Source organism: Pseudorca crassidens, chromosome 2, assembly GCF_039906515.1.
Source record: "Pseudorca crassidens isolate mPseCra1 chromosome 2, mPseCra1.hap1, whole genome shotgun sequence".
Taxonomy (NCBI): domain Eukaryota; kingdom Metazoa; phylum Chordata; class Mammalia; order Artiodactyla; family Delphinidae; genus Pseudorca; species Pseudorca crassidens.
Window position 1 is genome coordinate 43,379,108 of NC_090297.1, and position 19,630 is coordinate 43,398,737.

Genomic DNA, 19,630 nt, shown 5'->3' on the forward strand with positions numbered 1-19,630 from the left:
TAAATGGAATCTCACTGTTATGTTTGGCTTATTTCACTTAACGCAGTGCTTTTGAGATTCATCCATATGGTTGAATGGATGTCTGTACCACAATTTGTTTATCCATTCACCTGCAATGTATGAAAAGTTCCAATTGTTCTGGATCCTTGCCACCACTTGATACTCCTTTAAAAAAAAAAAAGCCTTTCTAATGAGTGTTTAGTGGTATCTCTTTGTGGTTTTAATATGCATTTCCTTAATAACTAATGATATTGAGTGTCTTTTCATATGCTTATTTGCCATCTGTAGCTCTTTTTTGCCCATTTAAAAATTGGGTTGTTTTCTTAATGAGTTATTGGTACTTCATAAATTTTGGATACAAGTCTTTTATCAGATAGTGCGCTTTGCAGATATTATGTTCCAGTCTATGACTTATGTTTTTCATTTTCTTAACTATCTTTTAAAGAGTAGAAGCTTTAATATTTGATAGAAGTCCAATTTATCAGTTTTTCTTTTATAGTTTATCTTCAGTTTCCTAAAAAATCTGCCTTAACCCAAGGTCACAAAAATTTTCACCTGTATTTTTCTGGAAGTTGTATAGTTATAGCTTTTACATATAGATCTATGATTAATTTGGAGTTAATTTTTGTACAGGGAATGAGGTAAGGCTTGAAGTTTTGTTCTCGAAGTTTTGTTTTGGGAATTTTTTTGTGCATTTTGTTTTTGATTTTTTCCTGCTTATAGATAGATATTCAGTTGTTCCAGGGCCATTTGTTAAAGACTATACTTTTGCCATTGAATTACCTTGGTCCTGTTTTTGAATGTTATTTTACCTTATATGCATAGGTTTCTTTCTGGACTCTATTCCATGGGTCTATTATGTATACACATATGTGGATTTATTTTTATTTTTACTACTGAGTACTAAAAGTGTACTTTTGATCTGAAAACATTTCTTTCTTTACTTTGGAAAATTCTTAATTATTATCTCTTTCAATGTTACTACTCTTTTATTCCCAATGTTGTCTATTTTTGGAAACCTTTTTTTGATGTTGGGGCCTCTGAAATCAGTCTTCAATATCTCTTAACTGCTCTTTTGTATAATTTTTCTCTTTGCTTTTTTGTGCTGGAACCTGGGTACATTGTTCAGTGAATTCTTCCAGTTTAATATTTCTCTCTTCAAGAAGATTATTAATTTAAGAGAAATGTTAATGTGAATTGATTAATATTTAATAATCAGTTATAATAATTATATGATTATTAAGGATATAATAAGGTTTACACTGTTACTGATTTTCAACTTTTAGATTTAACTTCAGAACAAAGCAAGAAGACAATTATAAGCACAGAACATAAATATTAACCTTGTAGGTTAGATCATTTCTACATTTGAAAAAACTTTTTGTTCCCTTTAAATTATTCAGAATTTTACATTTGCAGACTTGTTTATCTTCTCTCAACTATTTCTTGGGTGTCCTAAATCTAATCCTTATGAATTGAGAGCACATTTGTGTAGCCTAGTAACATGGTGATGAATATGATGGCACGATTAAAGCTACCTTAAACCTTCCATTGTCTTCCCACTGCAATTAGAATAAACTCCATTTTATAATGATCCTATATGTTCTAGTCCTTAAAGGTCTCTTTGACCTTATCTCTTAATAGTCCTTAGTTTGCTTTAGCTACATTGATCATCTTTGTGACTTTTGAACCTGTCATACTCATTTCCGATTCATGATTTTTGAATTTACTCCTGCCCGACCTGGAGTGCCGTTCTTTTCAGAGCTTTACTGGCTGATTTCTTCTCTTCATTCAGGTTTGTTCTCAAATGTTTCTTTCTCTGAGGATTTTCCCTGACTCTCATGACTAAAGAAGTATTCTCTCCCCTGCCCCCATCAATTATTCACATTACCTTCCTTGTTGTATTTTCTTCAAAACATTTATCACTAACTTTACTAACTGAAATAGTTTGTTTGTCTTCCTTCATTAGGATATAAGCTCTATGAGGGCAAGAGTTTTATCTGTCTGGGTCAACTCTGTATACCAACCTTTAGAACAAATGGTCTGGCACGTTGGAGAGGCTTAATTTAAAAACTGTGAGTTGGGGAGTAAATCAGTTGGGGTGATGTCACTAGCAAGCTTTTTTTGTCATTTGGCGGAAAAGCACCTGGAGGAAAGGAGTCCTGAGAGAACACTTCTATTAATAAAAATGCTGTGCTTATTATTCCTGACTTCCTGTTCCCAGTGGGACTTGGAGACAAGGGAAAATACTATTTAGATCAGCTTAAGAGTGTTTCTGAGACCCAGTGTGTCTCTGGTCCCTGAGAAAGAAATACCATGGGTCACTCAAGCAGGTCACTTGGGAAGTTTCTATAATTTCAGATCTTTGAAAGATCTTTTTCTTTTTATTATCTCTTTTAGTCACCTACTCTCATTCTGCAGTCTTCCTTATTTTTTCCTTTAAATTGTAGCCACCTGGGTTAACCCAGATGCACTTTTGATTAGTTTAAATTTCTTTCTTATCCTATATAGATTTATCAAAAGGCAATGTAAACTTTAAGGCACTATATTACTGATTTGTATGGTGTTAATTGCATTCAACTTCTTTGAATTTTATTTTTATTAATGTGTAATATACTAATAAAATTACAGGCCACAAACACAGTGAAGTTTGATCTTTCATTTTGAAAATCTACTTATTTATTTATCTGTTTACCTACCTATTTATTTATTTTGGCTGCACTGGGTCTTGGTTGTAGCACACGGGATCTTTTAGTTGCTGGCATGTGGACTTCTTAGCTGCGGCATGTGGACTCTTAGTTGCGACACACGGACTTCTTAATTGCGGCATGCGAACTCTTAGTTGCGGCATGCATGTGGGATCTAGTTCCCTGTCCAGGGATGGAACCCGGGCCCCCTGAATTGGGAGCATGGAGTCTTACCCACTGGACCACTAGGGATGTCCCTGATCTTTCATTTTTTTAATGTGAAAGTTTATCTCAGCCTAAGAATTAACTTAGACAAAAATGTATTTAGAATATTTTTAAGCTAATTTTTGTACTTAAAGTGTACTTTTGATCTGAAAACACATTTCTTTCTTTAATTTGGAAAGTTCTTAGTTATTCTCTCTTTGAGTATTACTTCTTTTTCACTCCCAACATTGCTTTCTTCTGGAATTCTTTTTCATGTTGGAGCCCCAGTTTAAGTCTTCAAATGAAAGCTTTTTTTGGTCAAATTCTCATACCCAATATTTTATTTTAGTTGATATCTATACCCATGGAATGTTACTTATTTTTAGATGAGGTGATAAATGGCAATCTAAACTAAATTATTCATTAGAATTGATAGAGATCTATCAATTTTTTTTCAATTTTTAAGAAAGTAAATGCTTAAATAATAAAAGATATATTTTATAATGTAAAGACATAATGAAGAATCTGAGTGTGATTGGGTAGGGAGGAGGGTTTTTAGGTGGTAGAAGCAGAAAAGTTATTAGTATCTGTGGAACAATAACCAGTAATAGATTCCAGTCTCTTATAGGGAGATCCCAAAGGAATAATGAATGAATGCTTTGAGTACCAAGCTTAACACAGTTTTCACCTCTGAGCTGTATTCACTAGGGCATTCTTGTGAAAGATAAACATTATGCTGTCATTAGAGCTTTAGAGGACTCCTGTGGTGTAGTCGCCATTGTGGAGGGAAAAAAATCTTCTCTTTTGTTTCCCATTCTCTCCCCACACCCCAACTCAAGTGAAAAGATGAAAATTTATAAAAACCTTACTCTAAAATCTTTGATAAAGCAAAGAAAGTTGTATAATGTTTGGTTGATCATTCATTATATGTATATTTGCATTATAAAAGTAATAGTTAACATTTTTTGAGAACAAACTGTGCAAGGTGCTGCTTGTCATTTTACATATATTCTATCATTTATTCACATCAGGTCTGAAACTTAGTATAATCTTCCCTTGTTGTCATAGATGTTGAGGCTCAAGTCAAGTAACTTGCCCCCAATCTCATAATAGTAAATGATGGGACTAGTGTTCAAACCCGTGTCTCTGAGACTCCAAAATCTGATTTTTTTCAAAATAACGTACTACTTCCTTGATACGGGGATTATTTTGGGTTTTTTTTTTGTTTTGTGGTACGCGGGCCTCTCACTGTTGTGGCCTCTCCTGTTGCGGAGCACAGGCTCCAGACGCACAGGCTCAGCGACCATGGCTCACGGGCCCAGCCGCTCTGCGGCACATGGGATCTTCCCGGACCGGGGCACGAACCTGTGTCCCCTGCATCGGCAGGTGGACTCCCAACCACTGCGCCACCAGGGAAGCCCTATTTTGTTTTTATAGATCTGGCCCAGCAGCTTAAATGTAAAGCCAGATTTGGGGGTTTTTCCCCCGTAGGTTCTCATTTATTTTTTAATTTAATTTAATTAATTTATTTATTTTTTGGCTGTGCCAAGTGGCATGCAGGATCCTAGTTCCCCAACCAGGGATCAAACCCGGGCCCCCTGCATTGGGAGCGTGGAGTCTTAACCACTGGACCGCCAGGGAGGTCCCCCAGATTTCGTTAATCCTGGGGCAAGGGTACTACCCCTAAATGTATTTGGCAGGTGATGATGTGCAGGTGAACATGGCTTTCAGTCATAAAGTTTCTGGTTTTGTGGGGAAGTCTTCCCTTCACTTGTGTTCCCTACTGTCAGCATAGCTTCCACTTCACTCAAGGATTCTATGTTCCATCATTGAACTGTTCTGCAAATAGACTCTATTTTTCAAGGAAAGTAAGCATTTAACTTCTCTGATGGCGATTTCTGTATTTGCTGTTATTTCTTTCAGAGACATCAAAGGAAGCTTGCACATGTCTAGTGAACAAATCTGCTGTTACATTATTGAACAGCTCTTGTCATGAAGTTCTTTTGTAGTTCTAAACTGAGGAAAATGTCTCCTTAATGAAGGGTGATTTGTTGCTGTTTCATTCAGAAAATATTTGAATTAGAAAGTACTTAGTTAAGAGCATTTGCAACTAAAAAACAAAAAACCTGCCTAATATGAATTTAAATAAACCCTAAGTTGTTTATGTTTCATATTTGTCTCAACCAAAAATAGAGTAAATCCTGTCTGTTTTACTACTTTCTCCATAAATTTTCTTCCCTTAATATCTCATATATATAGTTGTACTTAATGTCTTAATTCATTATGTTCATGAATTGAATTTATTTACTCAATGGGATTGTAAGCTCTGTGAGAGCAGGTACCTAATCTTAACCTTTTTTTTGTGACATTTGAGGCAATAATTTTTATACTGAGACCTCTAAAGTAATTCATACAGTAAGTTTAATCTAAAGGAAGGCATCAATATTTTTGGCTTTTAGCCAGACAAACTAGAATGTGATAATACAAGGTATTTTATGCTCACCAGAAGCCCTGATAAAATTGGAAAACAAGTTTTCATTTAATAAATGCCATTTATTTAAAAACAACTTTATAAGTATGTGTCTTTCATAGTGAAAGGTTGGGAATTATTGTTTGGTAGTGTCTGGCCCAGTGTTGATAATAATGATTATTAAAAATATGATTGATTTATTGATGGTAATTAATGAACTTTTTTGTTTTAGGGAATGTTGTAGGCAACTTGGGACATTCCTTCTTCAGTCAAAGTTTCCTTGGCAGTAAAGAACATGGCGGATTCTTATATGTGACATCTACTTACCAGTCACTGCAAGACCTAGTACTCCCAACCCCACCTTACTTGTTTGGGATTCTCATCCAGAAATGGGAAACTCCTTGGGCTAAAGTGTTTCCCATCCGACTGATGTTGAGACTTGGAGCCGAATATCGACGTAAGTATAAAATATCCTCTTCTAAGCATTATGACCAAGACGTAATGACTAAACAGACTTGAGATATTCAGAGAGCCCCATGGTGATACAATTAAACGGAAGTATTCTTTTGGAATAGCTAAGCTAAATTTGGCCAGTGTCTCTACTTATTTTGGCTATAATGGGAAGAACTCAAAATAACATTATTGCCTTGTAAAATTACTGGTTTTATAGGTTAATTGATAGATACATGATCATCTTCAGAAAAAATGAATATCAACTTAACAAGTAACTTTATTTTTATAGTAGCTGTATATGGTAAGTATATTTTTTGTCACTTGGTTAGAAAATAGTTATGACAAATTATATTTTATATAATGTAACAGATACTGGAAGCTAGTGGTATAGAGATCACTCTCAGCTGGTAAAGTAAGCAACAAAAGAGCCTCCTTGTCCTTGGCCATAGCAGTGCAACTAAGCTGTGATTGTTTTTAAAGATATTAAGGCCTAAATGCAAGCTTTATTTTATTTTGTTATTGTTTTATTTATTTATTTATTTTTGGCTGTGTTGTGTCTTTAGTTGTGGCACGCGGGATCTTTCTTTGCAGCACACGGGCTTCTCTCTAGTTGTGGCGAGCAGGCTCCAGAGTGCGCGGGCTCAGTAGTTGTGGCACATGGGCTCCAGAGCATGTGGGCTCTGTAGTTGAGGCATGCGGGCTCAGTACTTGCAGCACGCGGGCTTAGTTGCCCTGCAGCATGTGGGATCTTAGTTCTCTGACCAGGGATCGAACCTGTATCCCCTGCATTGGAAGGCAGATTTTTAACCACTGGACCACCAGGGAAGTCCCATGCAAGCTTTATTTTAAACTTTATATCTTTTCCTAATCAACGTTGCCCTGGTCTAGGAATCAGACCACTTGAATAACGTTCTTAACTCTGCCATTTACTAGCTCTGTAACTTTGGGTGAAGTCATTCAAGTTGTCTGATTGTCAGTTTCCTTTGCAACTGGAGATAATAATACTTGCCTTTTATATTGCATGGTATTATTAAGAGGATCAAATGAGATCATTAAAAATTATTTTATCAAACATAAAACAGTGTATTATATGTTTTCAGCAGGTCACCTTCAGTCTTTCACTTATTTATTCATTCATTCAACAAGAATTTAATAAAGGCCTACCATGTGTAATAAATCCGGAATTCAGAAATGGCTGAGACGTGGTTATAGGCTTTTGGGAACTTTTGTAAGGAAGACGTAGAAATCATGATTATAGTAGTATATTATGTCAAAACACATGTTCAAAGTTAACAGATTTCTTTGGGAGTTCAAAGATGGGCTCTAACTTCACCAAGAATGAAGGACCAAGGTACCTCTGGACTGAACTGTGAAAGAAGCATATGAATCAGCTAAATGAAGTAGGGAAAGGAAAGAATTGTGTGCAGAGGAAAAACATTTGTATTTTCCTGTGTTGTACAGGCAGTTGAAACCGTAAAGTTCGAGGAGTGAGCCAGCTAATAGGATCACCTGGTGTTTGGCTTGTCTAAGGAGGGTTCTGAGTCAGAAATGTGTAAGAGTGAACTCTTTTAGACTTCCTGAGCACAGAGGAATCAGGAGATACTTGTTTCCTGGAATATATTAATCCAGTTTGGAAAAGAGTGCTTCTTAAGACATGTAGTTCATTTTTGAAACAGCTGCATCAAAAGACTGGTGTGGTTTGTAGAAGGCTCCAAATTTGTCTGTGATGCTGTTATGGTAAATACTTTCTGAGCCCTAAATTTTATGCTCTAATGAGTCATTACAGTTATATTTTGAGAACTCTATGAAACGTGATGTCTCTTTTACCAAAATTTTAAGCTGCCAAACTTAGTCTGATCATTTCTCATTTCCATAGTTTATCCTTGCCCACTGTTCAGTGTCAGATTTCGGAAGCCATTGTTTGGAGAGACGGGGCATACCATCATGAATCTTCTTGCCGTAAGTTGGGAATTTTTATTTTCTTTTTCCTTACTGGGGTTTGCATGAGAAGGGAGAGAAGGATTTTATTATTTTGTTAATACCCTGCCGCTTCACGTAGGTGAAGAGTTACTATAGGAAAAGAACAGAACATGTATATTCTTTGGAAAGTATATGGAGGTTTGGAATGAAATAGTACAGGATTCTGGCTCTTGGTTATACACTAAGTAAGTGACCTTGCAGGATTATTGTGAGTAGTTATAATTAAAGCACCCAGCATTATGTCTTCTTTTAATTTTAAGCCTGGCATCCCGATGGTGTCCCCTGTGTCTGTGTAGCTTACTGTTTTGCCGAAGATTGGTCAGAGATTGTGTTCAGATACCTCTAGGCAGTAAGGCATCTATACTTTCTTGATGGATCTGCATGGACTGGGATTCAAACGTCATTCTTTTCTTTTCTGCTGGACTCGCTCATGTCTCCTCTGCACATGCACGGGCTCTAACCCTGTTGACCAAGAATGTTGCTTGGCTTGGGCCCATTAAGGTCACTGCTGCACATGTGCACAGACTAAGGTCAGTCCTGGGTATTTGGAGAGTTTATGAAGTTCCCTATGTCTGTCTCATTCCCAGAACTTCTTGTTAAATCTCTCACTAGTCTGCTGCTCATTACTTGCTCCAAATAGGCTAGCATCCTCAGACTAACAGGGCCACTGGTCCTTTTCACTAGCCACTGAGATTACCACTTTAACTGAGACACTCCAAATCAAGCAAGATCCTTCAAGCAGCAAAGCTTATTGTTTTCACAAACTACCTTGCCCTGGCTGAACTATGAACAGGGCTAAAGGCAGCCCCAGGCAAGAAAATCACAGATTCAACTCTATTCTTCTTACTTGAAGTTCAGTAGTTTTTATGAATGAACACATCTCAGTGTATTGTATGTCTTTGGTCTAATTCCAGGGCACTGAAATGTTTTTTTTTGTTTGTTTGTTTTGTTTTTTTAATAAATCTACCCAACTGTTTAGTTGCTTTTGGGAGACTTGTTTATTTCCTCACTCTGTCATGCGATTGTAGTTATAGTTCCAGTTATCTTTTAAAGAGATGTAAACTAAGAAAGCTTCTTGTAGGTTTACCCATGTAGTTGCCATTTCCAGTGCTTTTCATTCCTTTGTATAAATCTGTATTTCCATCTGGTGTCATTGTCCTTCTACCTGAAAGATTTCCTGTAATGTTTCTTATAGTGTGGATTGGCTGGTGGTGAATTCTTTTAGCATCTGTATTTCTAACAACGTCCTTTCTATTTGAAAGATGCTCTTGCTGGATGTAGAATTCTAGGCTGACAGTTTAATTCTTTGAGAATTTTAAAGATTTGCTCTATTGCCTTCCAGTTTGCATTTTTTCAGATGAGAAATATGTTTTCCCTCCTTTGTTCCTGTCTACATAATGTTTTACCCTTCTCTCTTTGCTTTGAAAGTTTTCTTTTTATCACTGTTTTTGAGCCATTTGATTATGTGCCTTGGTATAGTTTTTTTCCATGTTGTTTCTTGTGCTGGGGTTTTCTGAGCTTCTTAGATCTGTGGGTTTATAGTTTTCATCAAATAATTGTTCTGTCCACCCCTCCTCTCCTTCAGGGACTCCACTGTTAATAGACTTATTAGCAGGCTTGAAATTGTTTCACAGCTCACTAATGCTCTCTTTTTTTTTTTTTAATTTATGGCTGTGTTGGGTCTTCGTTTCTATGCGAGGGCTTTCTCTAGTTGTGGCAAGTGGGGGCCACTCTTCATCAAGGTGTGCGGGCCTCTCACTATCGCGGCCTCTCTTGTTGCAGAGCACAGGCTCCAGACACGCAGGCTCAGTAATTGTGGCTCACGGGCCTAGTTGCTCTGCAGCATGTGGGATCTTCCCAGACCAGGGCTCGAACCCGTGTCCCCTGCATTGGCAGGCAGATTCTCAACCACTGCGCCACCAGGGAAGCCCACTAATGCTCTCTTTATTTCTTTTTCAGTGTTTTTTTTTTCCTCTGTGTGTTTCATTTTGGACAGGTTTTTTTTATTGCTGTGTCCTCAAGTTCACTAATCTTTTATTTTTATTTATTTTTTTCTGAGTTGGAACTTTTTAATTTTTTTAACATCTTTATTGGAGTATAATTGCTTTACAATGGTGTGTTAGTTTCTGTTTTATAACAAAGTGAATCAGCTATACATATACATATATATATCCCCATATCCCCTCCCTTTTGCATTTCCCTCCCACCCTCCCCATCCCACCCCTCTAGGTGGTCACAAAGCACTGAGCTGATCTCCCTGTGCTATGTGGCTGCTTCCCGCTAGCTATCTGTTTTACATTTGGTAGTGTATATATGTCCATGCCACTCTCACTTCATCCCAGTTTACCCTTCCCCCTCCCTGTGTCCTCAAGTCCATTCTCTATGTCTGCATCTTTGTTCCTGTCCTGCCCCTAGGTTCTTCAGAACCTTTTTTTTTTTTTTAGATTCCGTATATATGTGTTAGCATACAGTATTTATTTTTCTCTTTCTGACTTACTTCACTCTGTATGACACACTCTAGGTCCATCCGCCTCACTACAAATAACTCAATTTCGTTTCTTTTTATGGCTGAGTAATATTCCATTGTATATATGTGCCACATCTTCTTTATCCATCCTTCTGTCGATGGACACTTAGGTTGCTTCCATGTCCTGGCTATTGTAAATGGAGCTGCAGTGAACATTGTGGTACATGACTGTTTTTGAATTATGGTTTTCTCAGGGTATATGCCCAGTAGTGGGATTGCTGGGTCATATGGTAGTTCTATTTTTAGTTTTTTTAAGGAACCTCCATACTGTTCTCCATAGTGACTGTATCAATTTACATTCCCACCAGCAGTGCAAGAGGGTTCCCTTTTCTCCACACCCTCTCCAACGTTTATTGTTTGTAGATTGTTTGATGATGGCCATTCTGACTGGTGTGAGGTGATACCTCATTGTAGTAATCTTTTATTTTGCAGTACTTAAACTGCCATTGATTCCATCCTTTTTCTTTTTTCCTGTAATTTCAGCCGTTGTAATTTTCATTTCTAGAAGTTTGACTTGGGTCTTTTTCTATATCTTCTGTGCCTGTACTTAACTTTTTAAACATATGGAATATAATTATAATAAGTATTATGATGTCCTTGTTTGGAAATTCTAACGTGTTTCATTTCTGACTCAGTTGCCATTGATTGATTCCCCCCCACCCCCAGCATTTTGAGTTGTATTTTCCTGCTTCTTTGCATCCTTGGTATTTAAAAAATTTTTTATTGGATGACAGATATTGTGATTTTACCTTGCTGGATGCCAGGTATTTTTATGTTCCTGTAAAAATTCTTGAGTTTGGTTACAAATAACACAGTTAATTTATCTAAAAAATAGGTTGATCCTTTTGAGTCTTGCTTTTAAGATTTGTAAGGTGGAACCAAAGTCTTATTTAGTATAGGGCTGATTATTCCCCACTACTAAGGCAAAACCCTTCTGAGTACAGCTGACCCTTGAACATCGCTGGTTTGAACCATGCGGGTCCACTTATACGTGGATTTTTTTTCGACAGTAAATACTACTGTACTACCTGAGCCATTCTTGGTTAAATCCTCCAATGCAGAACCACGGATATGGAGGGCCGACTATAATTTGTACATGGATTTTTGACTGCACAGAGGGGGTCAGTGCCCCTAACCCCCACATTGTTCAGAGCTCAGCTATATTTGTAATGACTTTTGGTGTTGTCTGGAATTAAGCCAAACTTCACAGATTAAGCACAGTCCTTCACAAGACTGCCATTACTTCAGATGCTAGCTGCAAGTTCAGGGGTCCCCAGACCTCCCACGGTTCTGACTAACTAGATACAAGTGTGGGAGATCCCACTAACCTGTCAGGGTTGATAATTTACTAGAATGATTCATAGAACTCAGCAAAGTACTATGCGGTTAACCCTTAAACAACAGGGCTTGAACTGCTCAGATCCACTTATACGTGGATTTTTTTCAATAAATGTGTACTACACAGTCCATGCTTAGTTGAATCCACAGATATAGAACTGCACTTCAGAGAGCTGAATGTAATATTATACATGGATTTCCAACTTTGCAGGGGTTGACACCCCAACCCCCATGTTATTCAGGGGTCAACTGTACTTATGATACAGTTTTATTATAACAAGGGAGATATAAATCAGGAGCAGCCGATAGAAGAGACACGTAGTGCAAGGTCTGGGCGGGTCCCAAACAAGAAGCTTCTTTGTCTTCGGGAACATGTCACTTTCCACATACATTGATGTGTAACAATACATATGGAATGAGCTCCTAGGCATCTGTGTCCTGAGTTTTTATTGGAGTTTCCCTACAAGGCCTATTGATTGAATCACCGGCTGTGTGATTGAACTCAGTCTCCAGCCCCGCTTCGGCACTCGGCAGAAGTCAGGCTGATATCACGTGCCTCAGAGCCCCAGCCTCTCATCACATGGTTGATGTTTCTGAAATGGCCAGCCCCCAGCCCGAGTTATCCTTTTAGCATCAGTGTCATCAAACTGACATAGACTCTCAGAGTCTGCCAGGAATAACAAAGGCACTCATATCACTCAGGAAATTCCATGGGTTTAGAGGTTACCTCCCAGGAACCAGGGGTAGAGGTCAGCCAAATTCTTTATTATACAGTAATACTTTACCCAGTGCCCATGAATTATGAGCTTTTTCTATCTGGGTTTTGGGAATAGGCACTATTCCCAGACCTGTGTAACAGATATGCTCCCAATAATCATTTCAGGCATTTCTTTCACTAGCCTCAAGAAGTTTCCTCACACACATTTGCTAATCAGAACACTGCTATTCTGATGGGACCCTGTGTGAACCTTTGGAGTTCTCTCTCTGCAGTTTTCTCCTCTCTGTCCTGTGAACTCTAGCTACCTTGATTTTTTTCTCGATTTTCAGTTTTGTCTCCTCAACTCAGGAAGTCTGCCAGCCTCTGCCTGGGTTCCCGCTTCCTGCATCTGAGCTTGGAAACGCTCCTAAAGCATAAGCTGGGCAGTCATAGAGCTCATCTTGTTTGTTTCCTGTCTCTCAAGGACCACTGTCCTTTGTTGTCTGAAATTTGGTGTCTTGGTGATCACTGTTCCATGTGTTTTGTGTGAATTTTGGTCGTTTAAGGCAGAAGGCTAAATCCAGTCCCCTTTTCTCCATCTTGGCCAGAAGTGAAATTTTTTAAATTATATTTTAATCTATAAGATCTCTCTCTCTATTCTTCTATTCCTACCCCCATCCCTTTGTCCCTCCTTGGTAACTTTAGTTTTTAGTCACATTTTTGACAAGATAGTTTTTCTTTCAGATTGTAATCTATTTTGGAATGAAAAGGAGATATTTATCCTGTAATCAAGCAACAGCAGCCTAAGGTTTTTATGGCCTATCTCAATTCATTTTTACAAATATTTATTGGATTATCTACTGAAGCATCTCACTCTACATCATCACTTTCTCCCTAGTTTACCGGGATTTACAACCTATTGATTTCAAAACCTTTTCACTGTTTCTCACTCCTCCGGCTTTTCTGTTTATCTACATTAAGATTCCATGGTTTCATCATTAAAATCACTTTTTTACATAATTCTAGTTCTTTTTTCGCTTTTACCCTGTGTTGTGGTAGCCTGGCAAAATGTAAACCCTGATTAAATCTACCTCTTTGTTTAAAATTATTTTTTTCAATTTATGTATGGTAAAATCCACCTTTTTTGGAGTACATTCCAAGAGTTTTGACAATGTATACAGTTATGTTACTACCACTGTCACAATCAAGATACAGAACAGTTCCATCACCAGAAAATTTGCTGGTGCACCTGTAATGTCTGGCAACCATTGATCCTTTGTCCCTATAGTTTTAGTTTTTTCAGACTGTCCTATAATGGAAATTATACAGCATGTAGCCTTCTTAATCTGGCTTCTTTTACTTATCATAATGCATTTGAGATTAATCTGTGTTGTTATATGTATTGTTGGGAAGGAAATAAAATCTTTTTCTTCTACTCATCTCAGGTTCTTCAGCTGGGGCCCTCTAAATTAGACTGGCCAAAGACTGATTAACAAGAGGCATATTTAGGGGTACTGTATTCTGGTACCCTTCAGTATCAATAGGTCATTCATTTTTATTGCTGAGTAGTGTTGTATTGTATGTATGAACTACAGTTTATTCATTCACCTGTTGATGCATATCTGGGTTTCTAGTTTCTGGCGACTGGGAATAAAGCTGCTATAAATATCCATGTATTAAGTTTTGTGTGAATATTTAGTTTTCATTTCTGTGGGAGTGGGATAGTTGAGCCATATTGTATGTTTAACATTATAAGGAACTGAAATTGTTTTCTAAAATGCCTGCAGTATTTTGCATTCATCAGGTATAAGGATCCTTTTTTTTTGGCCAGTACTCATTATTTCTCCTTTTTGGTTTTTAATTTTTGCCATTCTAATAGGAGTCTAGTGGTTTTAATTTTTGTGATTTTAATTTGTATATTTCCTGTGATGAATGATTTAGAGCATCTTTCATTTGCTTATTTTGTCTTCTTTATATCTTTAGTGAATGTTCAGATTTTTTCAACTGTTCATATTTTAAAAATATGGTTGTTGTTTTCTTATTGTTGAGTTTTGAGAGTATTTCATCTATTCTGAATGTGAGTCCTTTGGTAGATTTGTATCATTTAAAAATATTTTCTCCCAGTCTGTAATTTATCTTTTCATTCTCTTAACAGTGTCTTTCACAGAACAAAAGTTTTTAATTTTGTTGAAGTCCAGTTTATTAATTTTTTTATGGAGTGTTCTTTTTATATCATATCTAAGAACTTATTGACTGAAACTTATATCACAAACATTTTGCTCCATGTTTTCTTCTAAAAAGTTTGTAGTTTGGGATTCCCTGGTGGCGCAGTGGTTGAGAGTCCACCTGCCGATGCAGGGGACATGGGTTCATGGCCCGGTCTGGGAAGATCCCACATGCCGCGGAGTGGCTAGGCCCGTAAGCCATGGCCGCTGACCCTGCACGTCCGTTGCCTGCGCTCCGCAACGGGAGAGGCCCACGTACCACGCAAAAAAAAAAAAAAAAAAAAAGTTTGTAGTTTTATGTTTTATATTTAGGTCAGTGATCCATTTTTAGTTAATCTTTATGATTGTTAGGCATTGTTTGAAGTTCTTTTTTTTCCCACTTGTATGTCCAGTCATTTCAGTATCATTTGTCATTTACTTGCCTTTGCACCTTTATCAAAAGTCAGTTGATTATACCTGGTTGGATCTAATTCTTCCTTCATTCTTAACTTACATCCAAGCTTAAATATGAGTGAAGACAAAAAGAGTAGCATATTCAATGGTCTCATTTTAGATTCATGACCAATACCATTAAGGAAGCTCTTGGACCTACCTGGCAATCCTTCCTGGTCCATAATACATTCCTACTTCCCTAGATGACTATTTGCATGTGATCTCTTCTCAAATTTCCAGTGCCTCCTCTCCTTTCCTCAGTTTCAGCTGATGGCTTAGCCCAATTTCCCTGAGTGAATAGAAGCAATCAGAAGATAATTTTCACACAGTTCCATCCAGCAACTTACTAATATCTACACGTTTTCTTTTCTTAGCCTCCAGGACACCATTCTTGCTTGGTTCTTCTCCTGCAGTCTTCTGACTTCCCCTTCCTATCATATTCTACATCTCAGTAAATGGCAGTTCCTGTCTTCAACTTGCCCAGGCCATGAAATTCAGAGTCATCTCTTTTTTTTTTTCACATTCCACATCCAACCTAGGGCAAATATTGTCCTTTTTCCCTTCAAAATATATTTAGAGTTTGATAACTTCTCACCATCTTTTGAACTGTTAACATCTTGGTTCAAGTTATCACTGTCTTTTGCCTGGATTATTTTTATTATGCTTATCTGATATCCTTTCTTCTATTCTTGTTCCCTTTCCATCTATTCTTTACAGAGAAAGTCAGAGAGATCCGTCAAAATAGGTCAAAAGCCTTCTCAAAGTTAAGGCAAAGGTCCTTGTGGTCACCTACCAGACCCTATGAAATCTAGCTGCGTGCTATCACTTCGATCTCAACTCCTACCATTCTTGCTCATTTTGCTTCAGCCACACTAGATGTGGAGTATATATGCGTGCATGTTTTACTCTACAGGTATTCATTTAGTCCCCAGGATGTTCCAGGCATTTGGGATATAACAAGAACAAAACAAGTGAGCATCCTTACCCTATTGGAGCTTACCTTAGAGGGAGGAGATAGTTAAATAAAAACAGAAAATGTTAGGTGGTGACAAAGCAGGGATAAACATTCAAATATTTGTTTAATATTGTATATAAAGGGTATATGAAACTTTTTAGTCTGCTTCTTTGTAAGAGTTTACAGACTAATCAGAGAGTAGAATATACACAATGGGGCTTTCATTATACATTTTCTTATTATTTAAATGAATGAGATCTTTTAATTTTGACATTCTTTTTATTTATGCTCATTTTATTACTATAAATTAAATCCTGCCATTGATGAATTCTTTCTTCCACTTCAATCTGGTTTTGCCCAGGACTTTAGAAATTACCAGTATACATTGCCAGTAGTTCAAGGTTTGGTGGTTGATATGGAAGTTCGGAAAACCAGCATCAAAATTCCCAGCAACAGATACAATGAGGTAAGATTTCCCATGAATTTTTCATAATTGAATATCATAAATGAAGATGAGAAATACATGATTACATGTAAAGTTTTAGTTAATCGACAGTGAAATCAGTTCATAATATTATATGACTTAGATCAGTGATAGGGAATTCCATAACAGAAAGACAAAATGTTAAATTCGTGATTTATGTAGTCTTTGCTTGTGTCATGTGTTGTGTTTTGAACTTTTGATGCTGACAGTCAGTGACAGATTTGCTTTTTGAGGTATAAAATTAACTTTATAATATTTATTAGTGGTGGGATCTTTTATTTTTCCCTCTTTCTATAAGTATATATTACTTTTAACTATACTTAATGTTTAATCATAGCTCACCTATAAGTTCCAAAATTATTTTTAAATAAGTTTTTGAAAGCAAATGTTTGCATTTTGAATTAAGCTGTATTTTGTAACTAAAATGAAATTGTGCATACTACACATAACAGAATTATGTAATAACTGTTCTTGCCTATTTGCCATGTGAAGTAGTACTTGAATTTAAAAATTTCTTAAAATGGGTTCTAAAGTGTTGGATAGTAATCATTGTGATTTAAAATAGAAAATTTAAAAATTAGTTTGATATAATGTTAAAATTTGTTGTTTTATTAGACAGGGTGATAACTCCACAGTTACTTCTTCCACCATATCTTGGTATAAAATAACTTCTTCCCTCCTTCTCTTTCTTCCTTTTCTTCCTTTCTTTTTTCCTTTCTCATTCAGCCATTTATTCACTTACTCATTTGTACATTCAATAAACATTTTATACTTGATATACACTTAAAATCACAGAAATGTCTTACTGGACTTTTAAGCGCAGGGCTCAGTATTATTATGTAGGAATGACCTATTTGAAGAAAACATTTACCCTGTGACTTTCTGTCTGATGGCTTTTTTCAGGACACTAGAAAATAGTAGTTAGAATGTGTGCTTAATTTTTCCTGGGATACAATTAGCTATTAGATAGTCCTACCTTGGAACTATGCTAAACTAGAGTCAAATCTTTAAAGAGAACTATTTTTATGTAATTTATGCCCTAAATAGTTTTTAAAGGAGGCTATGCTTTGAAAACTTGTTTTATTTCCCATATTTGAAATGTTATTATCTATTTCACAAACGTCTGTTAAATATATTCCGTGATACGATACAAAGATGAATCAGATATTTTGCCTGCCTTCTGGGAGCTTATTGCCAGAAGTGAGATGATCAGATGTCAGCTCCAAGTGGATAACATACATTGCTATCCTTGATGTTTACAAGATGGTACTTTGTGTTTGGTAATTAGATCTGTTTATACAAGTATATTTGTAAAAGCTTTGAGGCCCCCATAATTATTTCAGTACTTGACTGAGGACATTCATGACAACAACTGCCATTCATATTATCTGTCTTTATCTGAATTCTGCCTCCTAGGTTTATGGTTGTGTAGGTTCAGAAATCTTTATTCAAAAACAGTAACTGTATTTCTTGTCATTTATTACATTTAATTTTCAATAAAGTTTACCAATTATATATCACTTATTTTTCTTACTTAATTTAGCAGACTGACTTCCCTTCTAATTCAATTTTTGTTTTAACTCAGTGTAATTTTATTTCTCATGATGTTGGACAGTTGAATTGTCTTGTGTCTAATAGTTGAAAAAGTAATTTCTTATACATTATTTCATTTAATCACCACAATGAATCTCATTCATTTTTCTTTATTTGTACCTTTAGTTTTTCTTATCACTCCCTGAACTATGTTTTCTTTTGTTTATAGCCTTTGCACAAGCTATTTTCTAATTGTTGTACTTCCCCTACTCTTCATTTGCATAACCCATACTCAATTTTCAGGTTTCAGTTTAAATGGCATTTTCTCAGATAGGCTTTCATTTTTCCACATATTTATTTCAGATAGGCTTTCATTTAATAACACACATTCTATGTGTAATACTCACTATATTTGTAATTCCTTATTCAGTGTCTGTTTTCTCTACTAGACTTTTAGTTCCATGAGGGACTGTGTCTGTCTTGTTTACCACTGTATCATTAACAGTCAATCTAGTATAGAGTAATTGCACAAGAAATATATATTGAATGAAACAGAAATAAAATATAAACAACATAAAATGTAAAAACAAAATATAGATATATAAATAATATAAAAATAACTAAAAGATAAAGTAATATGGAAATAAGTGCTGAAACCTATTGGAAGTTTATTAAAGATTCAAAGAAGGGAGAGCTCTGATAAATGAAGCAGTCAGGAATTTGCTTTATGTCTAAATGAGCCTGAATCCCTAACAGCCAGAGCAGCACAGTCCATGTAGATGTTTATAAACATTCATGTAAATGTAAATGAAGGAAAGATTTGAAATGGACAGTGAAGGATGTATAGGCACTATAAAGTGAAGGGTGGAAAATAAGTGAAAAGAGGGATAGATACCAGCCTAAACAAAAGGCAGGAAAGCACCAGGAATGGGCATGTCTGGTAGGGACGATGGAGATATCAACCTGCCTAGTGAAGAAGAGGCTAAAGGCGACTGGGAAATGAAGTTGTACAAAGAGACTGCTGCATATTCAGAGGCTTTCAGAAACCACACAAAGGAGTCTAGAGTCTAACATGATAATTTGTAGAGATTTTACAGGTTCTAAAGCAGAAAAGTGAATTAACCAAAGTAGAATTTTAGAAAACTGAGTTTTGGCAACTATATGTAAAATGTGGAGAGAGGAGGCCTCTAAATGTCAACTGAAAAAAAAAAAAAGAAAAGCACAGCGTAAAAGTTGAGAATTATGTTTTATACAGTGGCCTTATTGAGGACTGTAGCCCAGGATACAGCCTCTCAGATAGCTCTGAGGAGCTGTTCCAAAGAGGTAAGGGAGGAGCCAGGATAGATAGGAATTTTTGCTGGGAACAAAACAAAACAAAACATGTAGTTGAACATCAGAAGAGTACTGCTAATCATAAAAAACACCAGACATCTCAAGTTAATGATTTTAGTGCTTTTCTATTTATGGGAAAATGCAAGAGTCAGGGCTCACTGAAATTATTCCTCAGACAGGCATCTTAACTCTCTAGGGCCAGTATCCTGTTTTTCTCCATCCTGATTTACCCTAAGGGTGCACTGTTGGTGGCAGGTGCAGAGGCTGATGACTTGATGATAGGCAACATTTGTTGTTTACCAGAATGGCAGGC

At 36.4% G+C, this 19,630-nt stretch overlaps 1 protein-coding gene across 2 annotated transcripts in view; it reads left to right on the forward strand.

Moving 5' to 3' along the window:
- The window catches only part of ZFYVE9 (zinc finger FYVE-type containing 9), a 133,517-nt gene that overhangs the window by 82,593 nt on the left and 31,294 nt on the right, over positions 1-19,630 (forward strand). For both annotated transcript variants that reach the window (XM_067726110.1, XM_067726111.1), the window contains 3 exons: positions 5,594-5,818; positions 7,691-7,773; positions 16,330-16,434. In XM_067726110.1, the coding sequence (XP_067582211.1) occupies positions 5,594-5,818; positions 7,691-7,773; positions 16,330-16,434 (413 nt within the window). The remainder of the gene's footprint in view (positions 1-5,593; positions 5,819-7,690; positions 7,774-16,329; positions 16,435-19,630) is intronic.